Source organism: Colossoma macropomum, unplaced genomic scaffold (assembly GCF_904425465.1).
Source record: "Colossoma macropomum unplaced genomic scaffold, Colossoma_macropomum, whole genome shotgun sequence".
NCBI classification, from domain to species: Eukaryota; Metazoa; Chordata; class Actinopteri; order Characiformes; family Serrasalmidae; genus Colossoma; species Colossoma macropomum.
In genome coordinates, this window is record NW_023494793.1 from 42,621,799 (window position 1) to 42,648,337 (window position 26,539).

Sequence of the window (26,539 nt, forward strand, 5' to 3'; positions counted from 1 at the left end):
TTTTTAGAATTGAATGTTTCATTATAAAGAGAGCAAAATTAGGCCAGTTTATCTGGATTTAGTGACAAATACTGAATAAAAAAATCACTGTGTTCAGAGTTCTTAATGGTATTTTTTTGTATAATGTAGCATTACTGGTTCTTTATCTCCAGCTCATATATCACGAAAATTTCCCGAAGTATCACAATATTATATTTTTGCCGTATCACCCACCTCTATTGTTGAGCAACTGAGGGAAGAGCTATGCTAACGCTAGCTTGGTTGTGTTTATTAGCGTATAGCTCAGTGGCTATGCTAGCTAGGCTAGTCAGTCAGGACTGACACCAGAGCTGGTTTATGAGGAGTCTGGCCACTTGCTATTTCCCCCGTTATATCAAAAACAGGACCGCTGAACAGCAGAGGGCGCCCGCGAGGGAGTCCTCAATGAAGTGAATAGGGAGTGAATGGAGCTCAATGGCTAAAAACGAAAAGTTAAAATAGTTTCTAATCACTGAACCAGAACTTTCCTTTAATTTTAGAAAGTAGGAGGATGAATTTTACTAAAAAAAACAAAGAAATCTCACCTGTGTGTTTCCTTTTTTCTACAGCAAATGGGTTTTGGGCAGCAGAAGGCAGCTCTTTCTCAACTCCTAAACTCAATTTTAAAAGCTCTTAAAAATATAACAGCGGTGTTAAAATGTTTTATGCTGTTCTGTGTTCAGGAAATGAATGTATTCTTTTACATTAAAAATGTTTCAGCATTTATAAACTATGATTTTGCTCAAATGCTCCATATCAACCCATTCATTTTGGACTCACTCGGGAGCGCCCTCTAGCAACTGAATTCTCCTCTCTACAAGTTCTCTGCTGACAGCACACTAAGGTTGTAATGAAACATGAAAATGATATAAAGTTATGAATTCTGTTAAACCGATGAGGCTGAGGGACAGAATCCTGCAACAACACGACAAATAACATTAAACTCTAGTTTCAGGCTGGGATGCTGTTTTTAGTTTAATATAAATGAACAAAATGAGATTTAATTCCATGTAATGTTGGACTCTTTCTGTTGGTAGGTTCATTATGAAATGTTCAGGGAATGTAAAGAGCAGCTGGCGTTCTCACCAACAAATAATAATAATAATAATAATAAAAACCAGTTCTGATATGACAAAATCTGCCAAGCATCAAATAGACATACAATTTCAGAAATCACATTTAATTACTTAAATCCTCTTCAAAAACACCTACACCATAAATGAATTCATGTAAAATTTGCTTAACAGCAAAAAATCTATAAGCGATGAAAAATTAATCACAATGATAATAATGCCTACAAGACAAACGAGTTGGTGTGTGGGACTGATAACTTGATTTGAGTCACAGCATCCACATCTGAAATTTCAAATTTGGTCCAGATGTTCTCTGATCACAAATATGACCCCTAAAATCAATCAATCCACATGGCGAAAAAGTGAGGTTACAACTTAATTTATGATTAAGTTCAGTCTAATCGTCAAATGGGACAACTAGTTTCTAATAAAACAACAGAAAACCCAAAATTAATTTGGGTAGAAAAGTATTATACCATCAAGTTTTATCATCATAATGAATTTAGCTGTTGGACACAAATGTGTTAAAACAGGACAAACCAGAAACGTTTTTGTTTGTCCATGAGATAAAGAAGGTATATTTAAATGACTTATCTCTACTGAATCTGTCTATCCCGAGGTTTTTCCACCCCCATCACTTCTGATGAAAAAGGCTGAGTACTGAGGAACACCCATTCCACATATATAGAGGTGTAGGAATAATTCTGCTGCCTGGAGGAGATTTCTTTGGGGTAACAAAGAAGATTTGAGTCTCATTCAGCGATCTGGACAGGTTTCCATGCTTTGACAGGCCAAACTTTGTTCAATCTAATCTCCTGCATTTGTAGCATAAAATCAGTTACAACAGACGTCATTCTGACACGTTTCATTAAACCCAGAAAAATACAGAAAACGTGTCGACTCGAGACGCATTTACAATGGAAGTAAATGGGCAGTTGCCGTGGTAACCGACCATTTTAGATTAGGAAAAATGCTGGAGTATTGCTTTAACCTAACGTCGGACAGAAGAAACATCTTTGCTTTGATGGCGTGAAATATCTCTGGGTGTGGACTTACACTGGTTAAAAAAGGGCCAACAGGTGTTCTTAGAGCTCCATATAAGGTGATCTCAGGTGGCTTCACGGGAAGCGGATGATTCAGTGCTAGCCTGGGGCCTCTGATGATGGGAGAAAGGCACTGGGGGTTGTCTGGAGACAATAGAAAGAAATCCAGCTCACCAGCTTCAGCTCTGCTTTGGGCTCAAATATCAAGTGTCTCCTCACTCAGTGTCAGTTCAGCTTGACCACAAAGAGACACTGGTGGACGGTGACCAGCACCCTCCCTGGGGTGACCATACTGGCATAATTGTATTTCTACACATGTGGGGACTAGCTTATCACTGATATCAGAACAAAAAACTATTTTAAAAATGTAAAATGCCAACTGCCCTTTAGTTTGTGTGAACATTTCATGATGATTGGACCACATGTGATACAATCTCCTTACATTCATATACATAAACTCATTTAAGTCCATCTGGTTCTCTGAGCTTCTGAATCTAAAGAAATTTTTCACATCAGTCAAACTGTATGGCTACAGAGTGAGGTCGTCATCTCATTTGCCATTAAATTCAGTCTTTTGGCCAAATAAAACTACTGATTTTAATTAAAAACAGACAAGCCTAATTCGATTGTGAACAAAATGACAAAATAAAAGTTCCAAAATTACATGTAATCAAAAAAATTCAACCTGGTACTGTTAAACCTTCCTCCGAAGTACATCTTTGCTAAATTTCATCATTTTAAACCAGTAAGAACAAGTTCTGTGGTACTTAATGTAGCTTTTGAACATGAATGAGTTAATTTTACCATCTCAGAGTTACATGGTTTTGTTATGACAGCGATGATTTGTCACACATATGCGTAAAGAGAGACAATGCGTCTAACCCGAGAGCGTGTTTGGAAAGGGAAACTATCCAGTTCCGTGGAAAAGAGATGATATCACCTGCAGGTGGCTTGTTTTCAGAACAGGATCTGCTGGGGAAACTGCCCTCGGGGTGAGAAATTCTAGACATTCATGCCAAGCCCACCACCAGATCATCAGTCAACTTACTAAGGACCTGGAGGATCAGTCAGCTGTGTGGGTGGTGAAATGAAGCTGGTTTATGGTGGCTGAAAACCCACAAAAGCCTTTTTGGGTTTTAAAAACAAATAATAAACGGGAATTCCACGGATTTTTCAAAATTTCTGCATAACTAAAGTAAACTCAGAGTAGTCTGTTCTGAAATATTTGACTCAGATGTCTTTACAGTGGTGGTGATAGGAACCAGGGGTCACCATGACTACAACACAAATGTAGATATTTTATTTACTATCCAAAACCACCAGTGAACCTACACGAGTCTTCTGAGGTTTACATGGAATGTTGATGATGGAAAATAGTGAAAAATTTGAAATATTCCGTTTTCTTTGGGACTATTTAGCCTCATGTACCCCTCCGCCATGAATAGAGTGGCCAAAACTTTCTCAAAGCTATTGCAAAACAATAACTTTCTATGAGGGAGCTTTTAGAGGTGGACGTCTGGTACCTATCACCACCACTGTGAACAATTCTGACTGGGTTTATCCAGAACTGAGCGTTTCACACCAAACCACTCTGAACGACTCTGTTTACATCTTACATTTAGTTATGCAGAATTAAAAAAAATAAATAAATAAAATAACGGAAGTCACTTTTTTAATTCAATAATCGGAAATAGGGCTGCACGATATATCGTTTGAATCATTATATCATACTGGCCTTTGCAATACCGATACTAAAGAAGGCAAATATGCCAATCTAACCAATCATGGTGTTTTTTTTTTACTGTGTGCTGATCAATCAAACTTCCAAATCATCTTCTGTGGGTGTTTTGATGTATCAGTGTATAATGCAGATCAATATTCGTATCACAATATGTAGCAATAAAACTGCAATGCTATTTCGTCCACATCATGAAGCCCTGTTCTGAATGAGTTTTGGAAGATGTTTCTCAGATCAGATGTCAAGAAGGCATGAGTTGTTTCTCATAACTAGGTTGCTCATAATTATGCACGTAAGCTAGTAGGGTGCCAGTCAGCATCACGCTAACTGGTTTCCCGATGGATTTTGTTTACTTTTAGCTATGTAAGCAGGCAGGAGGTAGAGTGTCGGGCCTGGCTTCTTGTATCCTTGTACTGCCCTCAGAGAACCAGAGAACGGAGAGCTTTGCCTCGTACAAACGCACTTCCGGACACGGAGACGGTGAAGATTAAACCCAGAGGCCAACCGGAAAACCTCCGTTGCAGAGAATCCACATCAACTCGCTCCAAATAAGCAACAACGTCCATTCAAAAACAGGGATCCACCTGTTCTACAGACAGCCGTCTCACTCGTGCTGGAGCTGGGCGGTCTGGAGGGACGGAAGGACGTCAAGAGAGAAAGAGAATAAAAGAGAACTACATGACGAAAGTGAAAAGGTGTGAGAATGATGACCGAGAGAAAAAAAAATAAGCAGAAAAAAAAAATAGAAGCGGACGAGACAGAGAGAAAAGAATGGAAGAAAATGGTAGGCAAAAGAGAAAATAAGGAGAGAACAAGATCTAGATAGTGGAAAAAATGAAACAGAGAGTGATGTTGATGAGATGAGTGCACAGGTGAAGTCTCAGGTGTGCTGGGTTGCCAGTTCCTGCCCGATAAACCTGCGCAGGCGCTCCAGGTACTGGCTGTACAGTTCGATGTCGTTGTGTCCGGCTCCCTCCACCCACAGCGGCTCCACGGCCTTTGGGCAGCGCTCGTAGAGGGCCAAACCGTGAGAAAAATCTATCACCTCGTCCTCCGTCCCATGGATGATCAGCACCGGAGACGTGATCTTGGACACCTTCTCGATGCTGGAGGGGTTGGAAAGAGAGAAGTAGTTAAATAAACAGAAATAAACTGGAATGTGTCTCAGTTTTTACAACTTCTGAAGCTGTTTTTTGCCATCTTTGATTTAAATTAAATATTTACATGTTTTATATATTTAAAAAAATGAGGTATTTTGAGTTTATATATCAGAGGCACTGAAATAGCTTTGAGTGCTTTGAGGAAGCCAAGAACAATTATATTTTTAAAGTTTTATTAAATATAAAATCCGATTTAAACAGCTGTAAAACCCAAATGAGAAAGAATCTACTGTGTGCGCATGTGTGTGTGTGTGTGTGTGAGCGATCTGAACAGCTGAAGTATCTATTACAGAATCCAGTGTGTGTGTTAGAGATCTAACAAGCTCTCAGTGCGAAAGGCGGCCGTGAACAGAAGGGGCTTTGACAGCAGCTGCATCGCCACCATGTGTTTAACTCCCACTCCAGCACAGCATGGCACTGTTTATACAACACACGACAGCACCACACTCACCACACTGGCCGTGACCAGCACTACAGCACCACACTCGCCGTGCCCAACGCTACAGCACCACCCTCGCCGTGCCCAACGCTACAGCACCACCCTCGCCGTGCCCAACGCTACAGCATCACACTCGCCATGCCCAGCACTACAGCACCACCCTCGCCGTGCCCAGCACTACAGCACCACCCTCGCCGTGCCCAGCACTACAGCACCACACTCGCCGTGCCCAACGCTACAGCATCACACTCGCCGTGCCCAACGCTACAGCACCACCCTCGCCGTGCCCAGCACTACAGCACCACACTCGCCGTGCCCAGCGCTACAGCACCACCCTCGCCGTGCCCAACGCTACAGCACCACACTCGCCATGCCCAGCGCTACAGCACCACCCTCGCCGTACCCAACGCTACAGCATCACCCTCGCCATGCCCAGCGCTACAGCACCACCCTCGCCGTACCCAACGCTACAGCATCACCCTCGCCATGCCCAGCGCTACAGCATCACCCTCGCCGTGCCCAGCGCTACAGCATCACTGTACAGGAAGTGTAGGGGGCGATACGGCTTCTACTGTTTCATTTAAAAAGCTCTACAATGTTCATATGATCCACACAGTCACTCTGACAGACTGTAATACACTACAGGAAGTGTAGGGGGCGATACGGCTTCTACTGTTTCATTTAAAAAGCTCTATAATGTTCATATGATCCACACAGTCACTCTGACAGACTGTAATACACTACAGGAAGGGTAGGGGGTGATATGGCTTCTACTGTTTCACTTAAAAAGCCTGTATAATGTTCATATGATCCACACAGTCATTCTGACAGACCGTAATACACTACAGGATGTTAAATTTTTGTAATATCATCGAAGCTTTTTAAAAATACGACAGTTTTTCCATAGAAATGTACTTTATCGACTACTTGTTGCAGCTGTACACTGAGTATACCCCACACCACAGCCTCACACTAACACTATCACAGAGCAGTCCAAGCTGTCCTTGGAAAGAAAAAGATCAAGGAAAATCCAAGAGCAACTACAGATCAAAAGCTCCTTTTATCTTAATGCGTCTACAGCTACACTTCGTCAATTCAAAACAGATGCTGTACTGTAACTATAGCAACAGAATATGCTTTCAGTACATTAGCTCTCCAAAGAACAGCGACAGACGTTTCACTCGTTCCTGCGTTTACATAGGCAAACATCACCTACAGATAAATTCCCCTTTATAATATCACGCTGAGCGGCGGCAAGATAAAGCAGCTCCGCCGTTCGCTTTATTGTGACAGACGACTACCGTTGGTCTCGGCCGTGACAACAGTAATCATCGCCTTCCGAAAAGCAACAGCGCTGAACCGAAGCAGCAACAATCTAGCCTGCAATTATCTGTCAGCAGGAGTCATACAGAAGGACGCCGCTGCTTGATTGAATCAACAATGCCCGTTTCATTTCAGAGGCTTTTGTTTCTGGCAAAAGAACACAGAGTCTTCACGCGAGGCAGACAAAATAAAAGACTTTAGCATGAATAAGCTAAAAAAAATAAACAGATAAATGAATCATCACTGTCCATCAACGCCCCTGCATATTGCAGGTCAAAAGCTTGGGGGACACAGCTTTTCTGGATGTTCTTAACAAAAATGATCATTTTTTCATCAATTTTCAATATTTTGACCTACAAAAGTCTAATCAAGTTTATTCTGAGGAGAGAAAATCCCACATGTAATATGGTTTATATATATCGATCAGGCATAACATTCTGACCACCTCCCTGTTTCTACTTACTATATAGGTGCACTTTGTAGTTCTACAGTTACAGACTGTAGTCCATCTGTTTCTCTGATACTTTGTCACCCCGTTCTTCAGTGGTCAGGACCCCCATGGACCCTCACAGAGCAGGTACTATTTGGGTGGTGGATCATTCTCAGCACTGCAGTAACACTGACATGGTGGTGGTGTTTTAATGTGTGCTGCGCTGGTCTGAGTGGATCAGACACAGCAGTGCTGCTCCAACCCAAAACCTAATCCTAACCCTCTCCCTGGCCCTAATCCTGACCCTGACCTTAACCTCAACCCAAACCCTAAACCTAATCCTCACGCTGGCCCTAATCCTAACCTTAACTTCAACCCAAAACCTAATCCTAACCCTCACCCTGGCCCTGGCCCTAATCCTAACCCTGACCTTAACCTCAACCCAAAACCTAATCCTGACCCTGACCTTAACCTCAACCCAAAACCTAATCCTAACCCTGACCTTAACTTCAACCCAAAATCTAATCCTAACCCTCACCCTGCCCTAATCCTAACCATCACCTTAACCTCAACCCAAAACCTTATCTTAACGCTCACCCTGGCCCTAATCCTGACCCTGAGTCTGTTTGAGTGTTTGTTTCTGAAATATGTAACAGAGATTTTGCTGCTTTTCCCTTTCCGATCCTAAAACGCTGCAGTATCAGAGAATCTATTAATCTTTAAAATGAGCTGTTTTTAAAATAAGCACCTCACTTAAGATGATGATCTATGATGCTGAAATGACTGAATCACTCTATGAGCCCCACAGGAGGAACTACACAGCTGACACACATCACAGCACACAGTGTGAGCGAGGGCTGTTTCAGGATAAATAATCCTAAAGGGTCGGGCTGGATTAAATGGATGAAATTCATTCATTCGAAAATTTTCAGTAGCCAAAATTTGGTTGCATCCCGACTAATTAGTTTTATGTAACTTCTTTTAAAACAATCAGAAACAGACAGTAAATAACACATACTGCAGTTAATTTCTGCATAAATTAGGGAGGCGCAGTGATATCAGACTCATAGTAACTGTTCGAAGAAGAAATAATTATTCATTATTAGCATTATTTTCTATTTTTTGCTCTTATTAATGGTATTATACATAATACTGACAACAGCTTTGTTTCAGTTAACCACAAATCGAGCACTGTTCTTCAGACTGCTAAACCATTACGCTCAAATTCACAAGATGTAAATTGATCGATGAAACCGATGAAAGCAAAACAGTCAATGAAATTTGCATGCGAGACTCACTTGGGGAAAGCGTCGAAGCAGTAGGTCTTCTTGGTGTCTGGGAAGGCCACGCGCATGCCGGAGGTGAGCGGAGAGTGCAGGATGACGGCGGCACACTCATACCGCGACGCCAAGTCCACTGTGGGCACCGTGCCAATGCTCTGCCCGTAGAGGATTATATTTTCCGGACTGATGCCATACCTGCTCAACACAGGAGGGAAAAAGCAGTCAGACGGTTTCTAAGGAGTGTCTACACAGGTTAAGGCAAAGGCATTTTAACTGTAATTACATTGCCGGGGGGGGTTCTACTCTAATTATACAAGGACTGGGTAGAATCCAGGCTTGAGCAATTTAAAGATTTTACTGATGACTGAATATGAGTTACAATATCGTCCATCAGGATGTTTTAAAAATCGCCCAACCCTAACAGGATCTGTTTCGGTCCTTTGAACCAAATGAACAACTCAAAATTCATGTCAGTCATTTCAGCAAGTCCGCCGTGTGTCTGAACAAACAAAACTGAACTTGATAAGGAAGAAAAACAGATGCAATAAGGAGTGTTTTACTCAGCAGTCTAAACATGGTGGAACTTTTTCTCAGGTGTTGTCATATTCAGACACCAGGGCTGGGTTACACCAGGTTAGCGCAAGTTTATACTTAAATTTGGGTGTAAAATGTTTACTTAGGTCCAGTCCCATTTCTTATTTTGACCCCTACCCCTTGTTTTCGAGAGTCACCCTAACCCCTTGGAACTGAGATACAAGGGGTAGTGGCTGCAATCTTCCCTCTGAAATGGGACCCTCAAATAAAAAGAGCGTCACTTCATTAACAGCTACCAGCGCTGCTCTGTAGGCGACCCTGCCAGTCTGCAGTGACAGCAGAGGAGGGTAAAGTTCAGCTCCTCACTGCTGGGCTTTAGTTACATTTAGGACATCATACGCCACCAAAGGGGGGGGCAATTATTTATTATCGCCCACTGCTAATTCTTCAGTGATATGAAGCTGAAGTCAGATATTCACCAGATTCTCATTCCAATTTTTCTTGTTCCACCTTAAACGATGCCTGAGGCGCCAGAATGTGACTGCTGGACAATTTAAGGTGGAACGGGAAATTTAGCTAGCTAGCTACCAAAACATCAACATACCACTAGCAATTTTTTATGCTTGTTATGAAGAAAATGACCATAATACACTAAAACGACATTAAACTAAGATAATACAGTGGTTATATTAATTTTTAGCAGAGAAAATCTTTGTGTGTTTCTTTGGTCTCTTGTACTCCGCCTTGCTGGTTTTTCTTTTTTTCCTATCCTCATAACAATCTCAACAAGAATTGGGACACCCTACCCCTAGACGTGAACTCGCAAAAAGGAGGGTAAGGGCTAAGTGGTAGGGGCGAGGGGTGAAATGGGATTGGGCCTGAGTCCTTAGTTACACTAGTGTCAAACTATCCTTTTACTAAATTTGGTTGCACCACAAATACGTAATTTGTGTCCTAACTAGTAACAACTAAATAATGCGTACGCTGCTTTAACATGACGATAACATGTTCAGAAGCGATCAGTAAACCCGCTGCCATAGAAACGCAGCAGCAGCTGCTCTGACTTTAACAAAACAAAATATCTAGTGTAGAAGAGAACGATGTGTACAAGTTAAACTGAATAAAACTAATTATCTACAGCCACTGTCTGTTTATTCTTTAATATTCTGGTCAGAAAGCCAAATATGCAGCTTTTAAAACAGCAGTTTCTGCATATTACATACATATATTATACACACACACACACACACACACACACACACACACACACTACATATACATATATATCTATATATATATATAGTATATATTTAGTTGTGTACGATTCAGTTTTTAAACTGTTCTTTTAAAATAAGCTGAAACACAGTAAATAACACATTGTTACCCAGTTATTCAGGGATGCAAATGATGGCAGGTAACTGTTCAAAGAAGAAGTAATTATTACATTATTTGTATTATTTTTTATGTTGCTACTACATTTTTATTATTTTTTAAATAATGTATTTTTTTAATTACTTCTTTTTAAATAAATTAGTCATTTATGTTAATATTAAATTACTACATTATTTACTTTGGTCAATACATTATTAGCATTATTTTCCATTTTTGTTTATATTGTTGGTTTCACACATAATATTGGCAATACTGCTCAAATATTACACTCAATTCACGAGATGTAAAAGGATCATTGAAACTGATGACAACATTTTCAGTAAAATATGCGTAACTGAGCACAACTGCAGCCTCAGTTTAGCCGTTGCAGCTCAGAGACTCAGCAGCTGCTGTGGGTGTTCAGCTTCATGCTCGGAGTTTAAACCAGATCGGTTCTCTGGACCGTCCCTGGGCACAAAAACAGCTTGCAAACTTTACCAAACATACAGAACTCACAGAACCAACCATACAGAACCTCCATCCTGGGTCTAGAAAAATGCATTAAGAGGTCTGTAGGCTTATGGCCATCTTACCGCGTGCGTAGGGCCTGCCACGCCGCGTCGATGTCTGCATAAAGGTTCTTCTCCGACGGTTTGCCTGAGCTGACGCCGTAGCCCGAGTAGTCGTAGGAGAAGATGTTGCAGTTGATTCGGGTCCCAAGGCCGATGTAGAAACTGCTCATCTGGCCCAGATCCACTGCGTTCCCATGAGAGAAGAGCACTGTGAACCTGCGGAGAACAGAGAGGACGAGGCATCAGCGGCGCGGAGACGGAGAACGGCCCATCCGCCGCTTCGGGAGCGTCAGGCTGCTTTTATTACTATTTTTTAAAGGCTACACTCTTAAAGATGGTTCTTCAAGAGTAAAGAAAATGGTTCTATACAGAACCATGAACACAGAAAGAACTCTGGGCATGAGGGTTCTTTGTATCATGGAAGGGTTGTCCAGATTGATGGAGAATGTGCTGCAGATGGTTCTATATAGAACCTTTTTGACAAGGGTTCTTCTATTGTTACAAGCTTGACATAGTCACAATAGAAGAACCGTTTTGAGTGCCATATAGAACCTTTCTGAAAAGGGTTCTTTTACTGTTAAAAGCCTGACATCGTCACAATAGAAGAACCCTTCTGAGTGCTATACAGAACCTTTTTAAAAAGGGTTTTTCTATTGTTACAAGCTTGACGTCATCACAATAGAAGTACTTGAGTGCGATATAGAACCTTTTTGAAAAGGGTTCTATATAGCACCCTAAAGGGTTCTTCTATTGTTACAGGCTTAACACCACCACAATAGAAGAACCCTTTTCAAAAAGGTTCTGTATAGAACCATCTACAGGACATTCTCCATCAATCTGAAGAACAATTTAATGATGCAAAGAACCTTTTAATCACACAAAGGATTCTTTGAGTGTTCACTGTTCTAGATAGAACCACTTTCTTTACTAAATTTGATCACTACAATAATAAATGACAGTTGGGGTGGATAACTGTGATATGTTAACATTTCTGGCATGAATGCATCACGATACTCTTTTCTGAGTATATGACAGGTGTGATCAGTAGAACCCATGAACATGAGCAGTAGAACACAGAACATCAGCATGGATCACAAAATAGACATGGACTTATTATAGAAAGCCTATAAAACAACACCACAACAAAAACCAACAACAAAATCAGAGGACATTTTGTAGGAAGGTGCAATGATCTATTTTAAACTACACTATAAATTTAGGTTAATATGAGCAGAGAGATGAACTGACATGGTTAAAAAGGTCAGATGTGATTGCAGTTTGATTTTAACAGTATCTGTTTTTGAGTCAGGTTGCTATTCATTACAGCGGATCATTTAAAGCTGTGTTATCAAACTCATCAGACCATGACTCACTTTTCCGGTTCAGCCACCGTCAACCTGTGGGATTCCCAATCAGCTTCCCTAACACACCGCCGTGACGCACGAGGCTCACAGATCGCTGAGCTATTTGCATATTATAATAAGGAAATAAGCACATTTAGAAACACTTTGGTAGTTTGGCAGTTCCTCACAATCTGACCCACAGATTGTAATCTGAGGCTCACAGTGAGACGTTTAGAGTCACCGTCATACTGTGAGAATGAACAACAACATTACGGCTGAAGGTCGGGAGACGATAACAAGCAGGTGAAAAGTGAAGGGAGGAGTTAAAGCAGGAAGATCTGAGAGCACAGAGAAGGAGGAAGGGAATGAGAAAGAAGAAAAAGATTGAAAGAATGCAAAAGAGATGAAAGGAAACAGTGTCAGAGTGTCTGAGCTCTACAGTAGGGCTGAACAATGCACTGTTGGGTAATCTTTACTGTGATCTTGGGCTTTGTTCACACAGCAGGTAAAAGTGGCCCGAATCTGATCTTTTTCTTCATAGGTGACACAGATGTGTGTCTGTGTGTCAGTGTGAACAGATAAACACACAGAATCTGACATTTTTAATTCTGATTTGGGACACTTTTATATCTGGTACTGAAATCCAATACGTATCCGATATGCGGCAACGCGACGCAGTCTGACCAGCCAGATCGGAATTCATGCGGCTTTTACGTCAATCCAACTCTATATTTGTCATAATTTCACGCTGCTGAGACTCAAACATTTAGAATGATGTTTATGTACCAAAAAATTTGAAAGACTCATCCAAAACGTGATTGACAGGTAGGCTCATCGCCCAGAATGTGTTCGAGCCGTAAAAAGGGCGCGGTCACTTCTTTGGTTCGCGTCCTCGGAATCTTTAACCTTTGCTTTCAGACTTTTAACTGTTCTTTGACGCTGCAGCCTCGTTCTATCTATAATTGCTGACCAGCTTTTTGCATGTCTCCACTGGTATTTTTGCCCATTCATCTTTAGCGATGAGCTCCAACTCTTTCAGATTGGAGGGTCTCCTTGCCATCAGCCTGATCTTTAGCTCCCTCCACAGACTCTGGCTGGGCCAGTGCAAAACGTTAATGTTTTTGTCCGCTAACCATTTCTTCACCACTTTTGCTGTGTGTTTTGGGTCGTTGTCGTGCTGAAATGTCCACTGGTGCCCAAGGCCAAGTTTCTCTGCAGACTGCCTGATGTTGTTGTTGAGAATCTTGATGTATTGCTCTTTTTTTCATGGTGCTGTTTACTGTGATTAGGTTCCCTGGTCCACTGGCTGAAAAACACCCCCAAATCATTTGGTTCCCACCATGTTTGACAGTGGGGATGGCGTTTTTAGGGTTGAAGACTTCTCCTTTTTTACGCCAAATGAAGGATACATCATTGTGGCCAAACAATTCAATTTTTGTTTCATCTGACCATAAAACAGAAGACCAGAAGTCTTCTTCTTTGTCCAGATGAGCATTTGCAAAGGCCAAGCGGGCTTTTGTGTGCCTTTTCTGGAGAAGTGGCGTCCTCCTTGGTCTGCGTTCGTGGATCCCAGCAGTGTGCAGTGTCCGTTGGACTGTCTGCCTTGAGATGTTGCCCCCAGCAGAGCCCAGATTCACCAGGATGGCCTTGGTGGTGATCCTTGGATTCTTTTTCACCTCTCACTATCCTCCTGGCTAGCACAGGTGTCACTTTTGGCTTCCGACCACGTCCTCTGAGATTTTCCACAGTGCGGAACGTCTTGCATTGTTGAATAATACTTTGCACTGTAGCCCCTGGAACTTGAAAACATTTAGATATGGCCTTATAGCCCTTTCCTGACTTGTGAGCAGCCACAATGCACAGCCGCAGGTCCTTAGTCTTTGTCTTAGCCATGACCGTCCACAAACCAACTGCAGAGACCTGCTGTTTTTCACCTGTTGAGTTCATTAAAACAGCTGTTCCCAAAGAATCAGGGTAATTAGGATGCTTTAGAACAGCTTGGACTATTTGAAATGGTATAGAACTTTGGATTTTCCCATAGACTGTGACAGTTTGCAAAGGGTATGAATAATTTTGGACCTGCCACTTTTTGTTCAAATGTAAATAAAAGCTGAGGAATATTTTTTTTTTCCACAATGATGCCTCTTGTACTTCGTCTTATTATCTTCTGGGAGATGCCTGTATCATTTCCGGTCAAAAAAAATGCTGGTTGAATAAAAATAACTTTAATTCAAAATTTGCCAGGGGTATGAATAATTTCGGGCTTCACTGTGTGTGTGTGTGTGTGTGTGTGTGTGTGTGTGTGTGTGTGTGTGTGTATATATATACACACACGCTAGGTGACATCCCATTCTTAATCCATAGGGTTTAATATGATGTCAGCCCACGCTTTGCAGCTATAACAGCTTCAACTCTTCTGGGAAGGCTTTCCACAAGGTTTAGGAGTGTTTACGGGAATTTTTGACCATTCTTCCAGAAGCGCATTTGTGAGGTCAGACACTGATGTTGGACGAGAAGGCCTGGCTCCGCTCTAATTCATCCCAAAGGTGTTCTATCGGGTTGACGTCAGGACTCTGTGCAGGCCGGTCAAGTTGAAGCATTAAGAGCTCCTTTCACTGGAACTAAGGGGCCGAGCCCAACTCCTGAAAAACAGCCCCACACCATAATCCCCCCTCCACCAAACTGTACACTTGGCACAGTGAAGTCAGACAAGTACCGTTCTCCTGGCAACCGCCAAACCCAGTCTCATCCATCGGATTGTCAGATGGAGAAGCGTGATTGGTCACTCCAGAGAACACGTCTCCACTGCTCTAGAGTCCAGTGGCGGCGCTTTACACCACTGCATTCGACGCTTTGCATTGCGCTTGGTGATGTAAGGCTTGGATGCAGCTGCTCGGCCATGGAAACCCATTCCATGAAGCTCTCTACGCTGTTCTTGAGCTGATCTGAAGGCCACATGAAGTTTGGAGGTCTGTAGCGATTGACTCTGCAGAAAGTTGGCGACCTCTGCGCACTATGCGCCTCAGCGTCCGCTGACCCCGCTCTGTCATTTTACGTGGTCGACCACTTCGTGGCTGAGTTGCTGTCGTTCCCAATCGCTTCCACTTTGTTATGATACCACTGACAGTTGGCTGTGGAATATTTAGTAGTGAGGAAATTTCACGACTGCACTTGTTGCACAGGTGGCGTCCTATCACGGTACCACACTGGAGTTCACTGAGCTCCTGAGAGCGACCCATTCTTTCACTAATGTCTGTAGAAGCAGTCTGCAGGCCTAGGTGCTTGGTTTTACACACCTGTGGCCATGGAAGTGATTGGAACACCTGAATTCAATGATTTGGATGGGTGAGTGAATACTTTTGGCAATATAGTGTATAAATAATCCGCTTCATACTTGGGACATTTGACACTGCAGCCGCAAACACAACAGGATTTTACCGCACTGCCAATGTTTTGTCTGCTCCGCTTTTGTTTACTGTAAACTGTGCTGTAAAATGAGCTGACTCAGTCAGTGTCAGTGAGTTATCCACCTACACACTTGAAAATAAAGGTTCTTCAAGCGTTCTTAAGCAAAGAAAAAGAGGGTTCAACATTCAAAGAATCCCTTTCAATGATTAAAGGCTTGTTTGCATGGTTACAAAGTTCTTTAGATTGATGGAGAATGTGTTTATGTTTCTATATAGCACCAAAAAGGGTTCTACTATTGTTTCGATGTCAGACTTGTTACAACAGAAGAACCCTTTTTGGTGGTGCTATATCGAAACCTCAAAAAGGGTCTATATAGAACCATATGAAACACATTCTCCATCAATCTGAAGAACCCTTTCGTGATGCAAAGAACCTTTAATCAAGCAAAGGTTCTTTGAATGCACGTGGTTCTATACACAACCTTTTTGAAAATGGTTCTATATAGCACCAAAAAGGGTTCTACCTTTGTTATGATGTCAGGCTTGTTACAATAGTAGAACCCTTTCTGGTGGTGCTATATCAAAGCCTTTTCAAAAAGGTTCTATATAGAACCATATACAACACATTCTCCAGCAATCTGAAGAACCCTTTCATGATGCAAAGAACCTTTAATCAGGCAAAGGGTTCTTTGAATGCATGTGGTTCTATACACAACCTTTTTGAAAATGGTTCTATATAGCACCAAAAAGGGTTCTACCTTTGTTATGATGTCAGGCTTTTTACAATAGTAGAACCCTTTCTGGTGGTGCTATATCAAAGCCTTTTCAAAAAGGTTCTATATAGAACCATATACAACACATTCTCCAGCAATCTGAAAAAATATTTCACCATTGAAATAATCCTTTAATCATGCAAAGGGTTCTTTGAATGCACATGGTTCTATACAGAGCCGTATTATGGACTAAAGAACCCTTGCGGAACCATCATTTTTAAGTGTGCAGAAACAGTCTGATTTGGTCTATAATCACAACACTAATAATCATTCATGTCTATGATGCAGAGTAACACACAGACAGGCACTGACTTTATGAACAGGTTAATCTATGATGAAGATGTAAAATATACCCGGAAATACAGCACAAACTGTAAATCAGTCAGTGTTTTAGTTTAAGGAAGTTCTTGAAGTTTATGTTTCCCAGCTGCTTCATACCTGACTGATAATCTAATTAACTACATTCCACCTTGTAAAACTGGATTTGTGAGAATCTGCACTGACTAACAAACTTCACAGACGCATTAACTGAAGCACAGCGCAGGATTTCTCAGTAAGGTGGACGAGTAATTCAACCTCAAAGTGAGGACTGTCCAGTAGGAATGTCCCTGACTTCGGCCCAGTCCCATTTCTTCTTTTTACCCCTACCCCTTGTTTTCGAGTGTCACCCTAACCTCTTGGAACTGAGTTACAGGGTAGTGGCTGAAATCTTCCTCTGAAATGAGACCCTCAAATAAAAAGAGCTTCACTTCATTAACAGCTACCAGCGCTGCTCTGTAGGCGACCCTGCCAGTCTGCAGTGACAGCAGAGGAGGGTAAAGTTCAGCTCCTCACTGCTGGGCTTTAGTTACATTTAGGGCATCATATGATCTTCAAAGAGGGGGACAATTATTTATTATTGCCCACCCCTAATTCTTCAGTGATATGAAGCTGAAGTCAGATATTCACCAGCTTCTTGTTTGAATTTTCCCGTTCCACCTTAAATGGTGCAGCAGTTACATTCTGGCGCTTCTGGCGTCAGAACTGCTGGACTATTTAAGGTGGAACAGGAAAGTTAGCTAGCTACTGAGAAATTAGCATACTATTAGCGATTTTTTTTTGTATGCTTGTTATGAAGAAAACGACCAAAATACACTGAAACAACATTAAACTAAGATAATACAATTCATTCATTCATCATCTAAACCGCTTATCCTTCTGGGTCGCGGTGGGGTGCTGGAGCCTATCCCAGCTGTCATTGGGCGGAAGGCAGGATACACCCTGGACAGGTCACCAGTCCATCGCAGGGCAGACAGACAGACAGACATACACATTCACACACTCACTCACACCTAAGGGCAATTCAGCATGTCCAATCAGCCTGACTGCATGTCTTTGGACTGTGGGAGGAAACCGGAGTACCCGGAGGAAACCCACGCAGACACGGGGAGAACAGGCAAACTCCACACAGAAATGACCCTGGTCACCCGGCCGGGAATCAAACCCAGGCCATTCTTGCTGTGAGGCGACAGCGCTACCCACTGCGCCACCGTGCCGCCCAAGATAATACAATAGTTATCGTAATTTTTTAACGGAGAAAATTCTCATATTTGTGGGTTTCTTTGGTCTCTTGTGCTCCATCTTGCCGGTTATTCTTTTTTTTCGTAACTCTTTGTTTGGAGCCTCTGAAAAATCTCCATTTGGAGGGTCATGTAGCCCCAACACTTCGCCCCACCCCTCTCTCTCAACTAAAATTTGGACACCCTTACTCTAGACGTGAACGCGCAAAACAAAGGGCTAAGGGTTAAGTGGTACGGGCGAGGGGTGAAATGGGATTGGGCCTTCTCCTTCTACTCTATATGACTACGTCTTGGAATTTCCACTGATTTTTCAACATTTCTGCATAATTTAATTATTTCTGTTCTAGACAAACTTACCGAGTCAGAACTGTTCACAGTGGTGGTGATAGAAAACAGTCCACCTCTAAAATAATAATAATAATAATAATAAAAATAATAATAATTTTTATTTATATAGCACGGTGGCAGCTCAAAGTGCTTTACAGACAGGTGATAAAACAGTTACACAAGAAATCATTAGTATTTATTTAGAAACAGAAGAAAATGAAACATCAAGTTAGAAGATAAAAACCACGAGATGTAGAGTTTTAATTAAATGCTGAGTTAAAGAGATTCGTTTTTAGATGTTTATTAAAAGTGAGCTCTGAGCTCGACTGTCTAATAAAAGGTGAGCTGAGCTCCACAGTTTAGAAGCAGAATAACTGAGTCTCTCCATGTTTTCTGTATCTTACAGTGGGGGTTTGTAGAAGGCCACTATCTGCAGATCTTAGATTACGTGCTGGAACATAAACAGACAGACACTCTGTGATGAAAGCTGTGCTTTAATGTCATTTAGAGCTTTAAAAACTAGTAGCAGAGCTTTAAAATCTATCCTGAGCGATACAGACAGTCAGTGCAGCTCTTTTAAACAGGACTGATCTGATCTCTCTGTGTTGTTTTTGTTAGGATGCTGCTGTATTTTGTATGAGTTATAAAGGATGTATAGTTTTCTCAGGAAGTCCAGAAGATCATTACAGTGATCAACTCTGCTTGTAACAAATGCATGAACAAGTTTCTCAGCGTCGCTCTGAGACAGAAAAGGCTGAAGCGACATTTCTCACATGATAAATAGCTGCTTTAGTGACTGTGTTTACATGCAGATTAAACAGAGCTCAGAGTCTAAGATCACACCCAGGTTTCGAACTTTCAGGTTTGGTCTATGAAGCTGAAGAACAAAGTTTCTCATAAGTCATTTTTCTCTGAGTTTCTGTACCAACGATCAGTATTTCAGTTTTTCATGATTAAATTGTAGAAAAATCTGCGACATCCACTGAGAAATATCTGACACACAGCTGGTCATCCTGTCTACAGAGTCATGACCTTCAGAAAGCTCCTGCACAGAAAGTTATTACATGAAATAGTTATGAATTCACTGCCTGATGTCTGAGACACTGTTCTATGATAGTTTTGAAATAATGTTTTGGACTAAAAATTAATTCCTGGCAGAGAAGTACATGCAGGACGTTATAAGGCAAAATAGTCACCAAAGAAAACTTGTTATTTCAGAATTTCCACTATTTTCCATCATCAACATTCCATATAAACTCAGAAGACTCATGTAGGTTCACTGGTGGTTCTGGATAGTAAATAAAATGTCTATATCTGTGTTGTAGTCATGGCGACCCCTGGTTCCTATCACCACCACTGTAAAGACATCTGAGTCGATATGTTTAGGAATGTTTTGGAGAGCGTCTGGATTATGATCGGCAATGTGGTCAAAACTAGTTCATGTTTTCCTGCTGTGCTACTAGTAAAGTTCCCACATGCAAACATGCATTTCTAGGGGAAATTTAGTGTGGTAAAGCAGGTAAAAGTGGCCCAAATCTGATTTTCTCACCAAATCAGATTTTTTTGTTTGTCTGTTCAGATTATCTTTTAAATGTGATCTGTATGCGACATCAGTCTGAACAGATCAGCTCCTAAACTGACCCTCTAAAGATCAGAGCGTCACGCTGCTTCACGGCTCATCCAGAGGTAAACAATCACGACCGCCAACGAACGCCAGTCGCTCCCGGAGGATCAGCTTCATCTTCACCAGCATCACAGGAGCCATCATGAAGCTTCACTGACTGACAGCTGGGCTCATCACCCAGAATGTGTTGGAGTCGTAAAAAGGGCGCGGTCACTTCTTTGGTTCGCGTCCTCGGAATCTTTAAACCCTGCTTTCAGACTTTTAACTGTTCTTTGACGCTGCAGCCTCGTTCTCCTGCGGCCGCGTTCGGACATTTCTTTCAAAATCTCTTCAAACACGGAGGGGTTTGGAGTTTCTTCTAATTTTTTGGTACAGAAACATCAGCCTAAATGTTTATGAGTCTCAGCAGCGCGAAATTAAGACGAATGTGGAGTTGGATTGAGGTAAAAGCCGCATGAATTCCGTTCTGGCTGTTCAGACTGAGTCGCACTGCCACATATCGGATACGTATTGGATTTCAGTACCACATATTAAGGCGTCTGGACTCGAATTTGAAAATGTCAGATTTAATGTGTGTTTATCTGTTCACACTGACACACAGACACACATCTGTCTCATATATGAAGAAAAAGATTCGGGCCACTTTTACCTGCTGTGTGAACAAAGCCTAAGAATGACGTGGCGATCCACCTGCACAAGATCAAGTACGATTCCCACAAAATTATCGGAAACGTTCATGTAAGAACAGAAGCCAATAAATTAACCTGAAGGACAAATGGTCCTGCATCATTTTGGACTTTACAGTCACGTTTTCAGGGTTTGCAAGTGAAAATCATCACATATTTAGTACAGAGGAGGAAAGAAAATGACTTTTGTGCATGCATGGCTGCTACTGCAGTGCAAAAACAGTGAATTTTGCGCATGATTCAGGAATTAAGGAGTTGCTGACCGTGCTATGGACCCGCATCCTGTGTGGTGGGACTTTCACATCCCTGTTTAGGTTTGAATGACGCAAAGCCCAGTAAAGGTATGCCAGTAATGCGGCAGGTCCTGAGAGCTAAACCGCTCTGTCTCACCTCGCTGTCGGAGCGCAGCGGATGTACATGCAGCCCACTCTGTTCCCGCGAGCAGACCGGGTCAGGAAAACTTCAGTGGCATCCAGCTCCCTCTGGGAATACTGGAACTCCGCCCGTTCCGTGAGATGAAGCTTCCAGCGCCCCTCTCCGGTGGTCCCCCCACCTCCGCCTCCTCCACCCGTACCCCCACCGCCCCCTCCGCCCCGCGAGCGAAGGCTGGAGCCAGTGGTGGAGCCGGTCTGCACCGTGCCAGCCTCCAGGTCCGGCAGGAGGGCATAGGTGGCCTCAGGGGGCAGGAAGGCGAGCTTGGCAGCGATGCGGCTCGGGCAAGGGGGGCAACAGAACAGGCAACACAACTCACTGACCGATAGTCCATTCATCGTCAACTGTGGGAGGAGAGAGGGATGATGGTCAATAGGATGATATTGTTTCGTGATTAAATATACTTTTCTGAACACATCGTCAATGTCGCATATCTAGAACACTGAACAACTGCATGAAAAGACGTCTGCCAAGCAGAACAACCATCTACGTTTTGTCCTACTGTCAGGGGTTCAGGAGTAAATCATTGCATTTATTGTGTTTAATAGCACTTTTTTTGGATTTGTACCCAATTTTCTCCCCAGTGTAGCCACAGAAATGAGTCTAAGGCCCAATCCCATTTCACCCCTCGCCCCTACCATTTAGCCCTTACGTCTAGGGGTAGGGTGTCCCAGTTTTGGTTGAGATAGAGGGGTAGGGTGAAGTGTTAGGGCTACATGACCCTCCAAATAGAGTGTTATGAAAAAAAAAGAAAAACTGGCAAGATGGCTGAACGAGAGACCAAAGAAACCCACAAATGTGAGAATTTTCTCTGTTAAATTACGATAATCACTGTATTATCTTAGTTTAATGTCGTTTCAGTGTATTATGGTCATTTTCTTCATAACAAGCATACAAAAAAAATCGCTAGTAGCATGCTGATGTCTCGGTAGCTATCTAGCTAACTTTCCCGTTCCACCTTAAATAGTCCAGCAGTTCTAACGCCTGAAGCACCAGAATGTAACTGCTGCTCCATTTAAGGTGGAACAGGGAAAATTCGAATGAGAATCTGGTGAATATCTGACTTCAGCTTCATATCACTGAAGAATTAGGGGTGGGTGATAATAAATAATTGCCCCCCTCTTTGAAGGCATATGATGCCCTAAATGTAACTAAAGCCCAGCAGTGAGGAGCTGAACTTTACCCTCCTCTGCTGTCACTGCAGACTGGCAGGGTCGCCTACAGAGCAGCGCTGGTAGCTGTTAATGAAGTGATGCTCTTTTTATTTGAGGGTCTCATTTCAGAGGGAGGATTTCAACCACTACCCGCTTTAACTGAGTTCCAAGGGGTTAGGGTGACTCTCGAAAACGAGGGGTAGGGGTAAAAAGAAGAAATGGGACTGGGCCTAAATGTTTGAATACTCCAAGAGTCATGACATTCACTCTGTGACGACCAAATCAAGATTTATAAAGGGCTAAAACTGCACAGTGTACTTGTGGTTATTTGACCCTAAACCAGGCAAACACTGTCCGATTTAGGCCCATTTTGTAGCCACACAAATAACATGAGCTGTTAAACTATTAATATTTGTCTGTTTATCTTTAGTTTGACTGCTTTTCTCTGTGTAAATTCCAACCCACAGGTCACCTACTCTGGATCTGTGGTCTGCGGGGGGTGTAACGATTCTGACCCAAGACCGAAATTGCATTACAAACATCCACGGTCTCGTGTCGCGGTTCCGGGAGATGGAACCGCGATACTCCCCCCACAACCTTTTGCCACCTCTGCTGGTGCGGCCTGTTGAGCTCATTACGTCACTTTTACATCACAATAAACACGAAAACACGAGCAAACCACAAAATTAGTGTTCTATTTAAAGTCAGGGTAAGCTGTAGAACCACGTTCTTTAGTGTTCTTCTCTTATGTGATTCAACAAAACTTCTTTCCCATTTTTTTCTTATTCATTTTTTTAACAGAACAACGAACAAAGATGGCTCCTCAAGGGTTCTTTTGTAAAGAAAATGGTTCTACATAGAACCATGAACACTCACAGGCCATTATGTAATGTTTGTACTGTGACAGGCCTGAGAATCGCCCGTCCTGAGTGACATTCAAATCCAGCAGACTCCACCTTTGCCTAAGGCTATGAATGAAAAGGCCATGTCATTCTGATGGCTACTGGAATCCACTGTTTTCAACTTTAAATGCTTCAAGGCTTCAAAACAAGACACTTTAAATAAAATTTACATGATGAAATGAAAGCCATGTTTTAAAGGGCAATTCCACCTACTTTTCAAAATTTCTGCATAATTCAGATGTAATCAGAGTGATTCAGAGTGGTTTGGTGTGAAACGGTTCAGATGTCTTTACAGTGGTGGTGATAGGAACCAGGGGTCGCCATGACTACAACACAAATATAGACATTTTATTTACTATCCAAACCCACCAGTGAACCTACACGAGTCTTCTGAGCTTATATGGAATGTTAATGAAGGGAAACCTTAATTTTTCTATTTTACATACTATTATTATTTTCATATATTTTTACTCATATTTTATTGTGTCCTATTATTGTTTTATTATTTCTTATTAATATTGTATACATTATTTTTATTGTTGTGTATTTCTTTAATATTTTCGAATGTTTTCTTTTATTATTTTATCTTTACTTTGGAACCTTTATTTTAACAAACTTAATTTATGGGTCCCCTCAATGTAAACCTGGGCTTAAATAAAGAATGATGATAAAAATAGTGGAAAATCTGAAATAATACGTTTTCTTTGGGAACTATTTTGCCTCACAACGTTCTGCATGTATCCCTCCACCATGAATGGGTTTAAAAATATATATGTTAGGCCAAATCCTTACTGCAAAACAGTGTCTCAGACATCAGGCAGTGAATTCATAATCATTTCATGTAGTGACTTTCTGTGAGGGAGTATTTTAATCAGTTTTAATTTGTGGCCTGAATAAATGTATTCATTGCCTCAATATAGTAACTTGTTATCTCAATACATTAATTTGTGCCTTCAATATATTTATTTCTGGCATCAGTAAATTAATTTGTAGCATCTATATATTAGTTTGCTGCCTCAAAATAGTAATTTGTTGCCTCAGTATATTAATTTGTGGTCTCAATAAATGAATTTGTGGCATCTATATATTTATTTCTGGCCACAGTAAATTAATTTGTGGCCTCAATATAATAATTTGTTGTCTCAATATTATTGTGACCTCAGGATCAGTATTTTAATTCGTAGCCTGAATAAATTAATTTGTGACCTTAATATAGTAACTTGTTGCCCCAATATAGTAATTTGTGGCCACAATAAATTTATTCATTGCTTCAATATAGTAACTTGTTACCTCAATATAGTAATTTGTGCCCTCTGTATTTTAATTTGTGGCCACAATAATATAATAATTTGTTGTCTCAATATATTAATTTGTGGTCTCAGTATCAGTATTGTAATTTGTGTCCTGAATAAGTTCATTTATGACCTCAATATAGTAACTTGTTACTTCAATATATTTGTGGCTTCATTAAATTTATTTATTGCCTTTCTGTGAGGGAGCTTTTAGAGGTGGATGTCTGGTTCCTATCACCACCACTGTGAACAGTTCTGACTCGGTAAGTTTCTCTGGTACAGAGCGTTTCACACCAAACCACTCTGAATGACTCTGTTTCCATCTGAACCATTTAATTATGCAAAAAGTTGTGAAAAATGGTCAGAATTCTCCTTTAAACAAAGGACGCAGGGCTTTTCTTTAAGAGGAAATTAGGTTACTTCTGTCATTTTCGCTCAGCCCGAGCTGATCTTCGCTTGTGCTTCATGAATAATTACAGTGGAAATGAAACGCAACCTTCTGAAGGTTCAAAGACGGGAGCCAGTCAGAAAAACACCAGACGAACTCAGACCGAAACTGAAATAAACACACACACTACATCACAGTCAAACAATTCTTGTACAAACACGCTGAGAATACATCAGTGAGGAGGAGCTGAAGGTGACACAGCTGACAAACAAACCTAAAGACGGCTCTTCAAGGGTTCTTTAGTAAAGGCAACGGTTCACAATGGTAAAACGGTTCTTCAGATTGATGTTGTATATGGTTCTATATAGCGCCTTTCTGAAAATGGTTCTATATCACCAAAAAGATTTCTGCTACCGTGATGATGTCAGGCTTGTACCAACAGAAGAACCCTTTTTAGTGCTATACAGAACCACTTCATGGGCAAAATGGTTCTTTGGTTTGATAAAGAGTGTGTTGTAAATGGTTCTATATTGATAATGTTCTTCTATTGTTACACTATGAAGCTTGAAACCCTTCTTGGAGCTATTTTCAAAAACATACAGCACAATTTCACCGTTTAAGTACGAAAATGGTTCCATACAGAACTCACGAACCATTTATTAAAGAACCCTTCTTGGAGCTATTTAAACAAACAAACAAAAAAAAACATACAGCACATTCTCCATCAACCTGAAGAACAATTTCACCACGTATAGAAACGTTTAAGTACGAAATGGTTCCATAGAGAACTCACGGTTCTAAATAGAACCATCCTCTTTATTAAAGAACCCTCGAAGAACCATCTTTTTCAAGAGCGTACAGACAGTAGATGCCACTAACATCTAGAAACGAGGTTAAAGTTGGCTTGTTTTTTTGGAATTATCCGTTCCACCTTAAATGGCGCAGCAGTTACACTAGGGCGCCCGAGGCGCCCTAGTGTAACTGCTGCGCCATTTAAGGTGGAACGGATAATTCCAAAAAACAAGCCAACTTCAGCTTCGTCATTTGTTCGTCATTTGCACAAACTGCATTTTAATCTTGCGTTACTCTCAGGAAAAACGAATACGGTCATCTTTAACGTCCCAAAAACAGACCATAAACATGAGAAGTTTGTACTTACAGTTCATCCACATAACGTTACGTGTCGTTTTCTTCCTCACAGCCAAAGCCGGACTCTCTGTGCTAAAGCTAAAGCTAACGCTACAGCTAAAGCAGCCTGAACAGCAGCGGCTCCTCAGAGAATAAACAAAACCGCGGACATGTCTGAGGCTGAAAGTCCAGATGTGGAGTCTGAGGTCTGATCTCGGAGACGATGAGCCGATAAACGCGTCTCGGTCATTTATTAATCTGATGTTCAGCTAATTGAGCTGTTTTTATTTTTTCCCCCCCAACTCCTACTCTACCGCATCCGGAAGTGACGTGGTGACAGGAGCAGCAGGGCGGGGCCTCCGTGTTTTGGTTTGAGTTATAAAGTATAAATAAAAAAAACCATTTTATTAATCTTCTCTATTACAGAGCCACTAAGGTGACGTGGCGATAGCTTTTAATAAGGCGTGGCCGCGAATTAATATTTTGAGATCACGAGTTAGTTCCCATAACTCGATATAGTAAACTGTGGCCTCAGTATAT

General features: G+C 41.5%; 1 protein-coding gene across 1 annotated transcript; it reads right to left on the minus strand.

Annotated features, from left to right (window-relative positions):
- Nucleotides 1-1,182: 1,182 nt before the first annotated feature.
- abhd17ab (abhydrolase domain containing 17A, depalmitoylase b) lies at nt 1,183-26,319 on the minus strand. The gene is made up of 5 exons (XM_036579603.1): nt 26,031-26,319; nt 21,094-21,479; nt 11,006-11,200; nt 8,523-8,702; nt 1,183-4,978 (listed from the first exon to the last, which is right to left on the minus strand). Exons 2-5 carry the CDS (start codon nt 21,471-21,473, stop codon nt 4,753-4,755), a joined length of 981 nt encoding a protein of 326 aa, XP_036435496.1. The 5' UTR covers nt 21,474-21,479; nt 26,031-26,319; the 3' UTR covers nt 1,183-4,752.
- Nucleotides 26,320-26,539: the final 220 nt, after the last annotated feature.

Bases quoted from the DNA above. Each gene is read 5' to 3' on its own strand.
- abhd17ab (XM_036579603.1), bottom strand. From the start codon at position 21,473: ATGAATGGACTATCGGTCAGTGAGTTGTGTTGCCTGTTCTGTTGCCCC. The intron at 11,201-21,093 runs GTGAGACAGAGC...TGTTCTCCGCAG, and splicing joins CGCTGCGCTCCGACAGCGAG to GTTCACAGTGCTCTTCTCTC. The intron at 4,979-8,522 runs GTGAGTCTCGCA...CAACCCCTCCAG, and splicing joins TGCTTCGACGCTTTCCCCAA to CATCGAGAAGGTGTCCAAGA.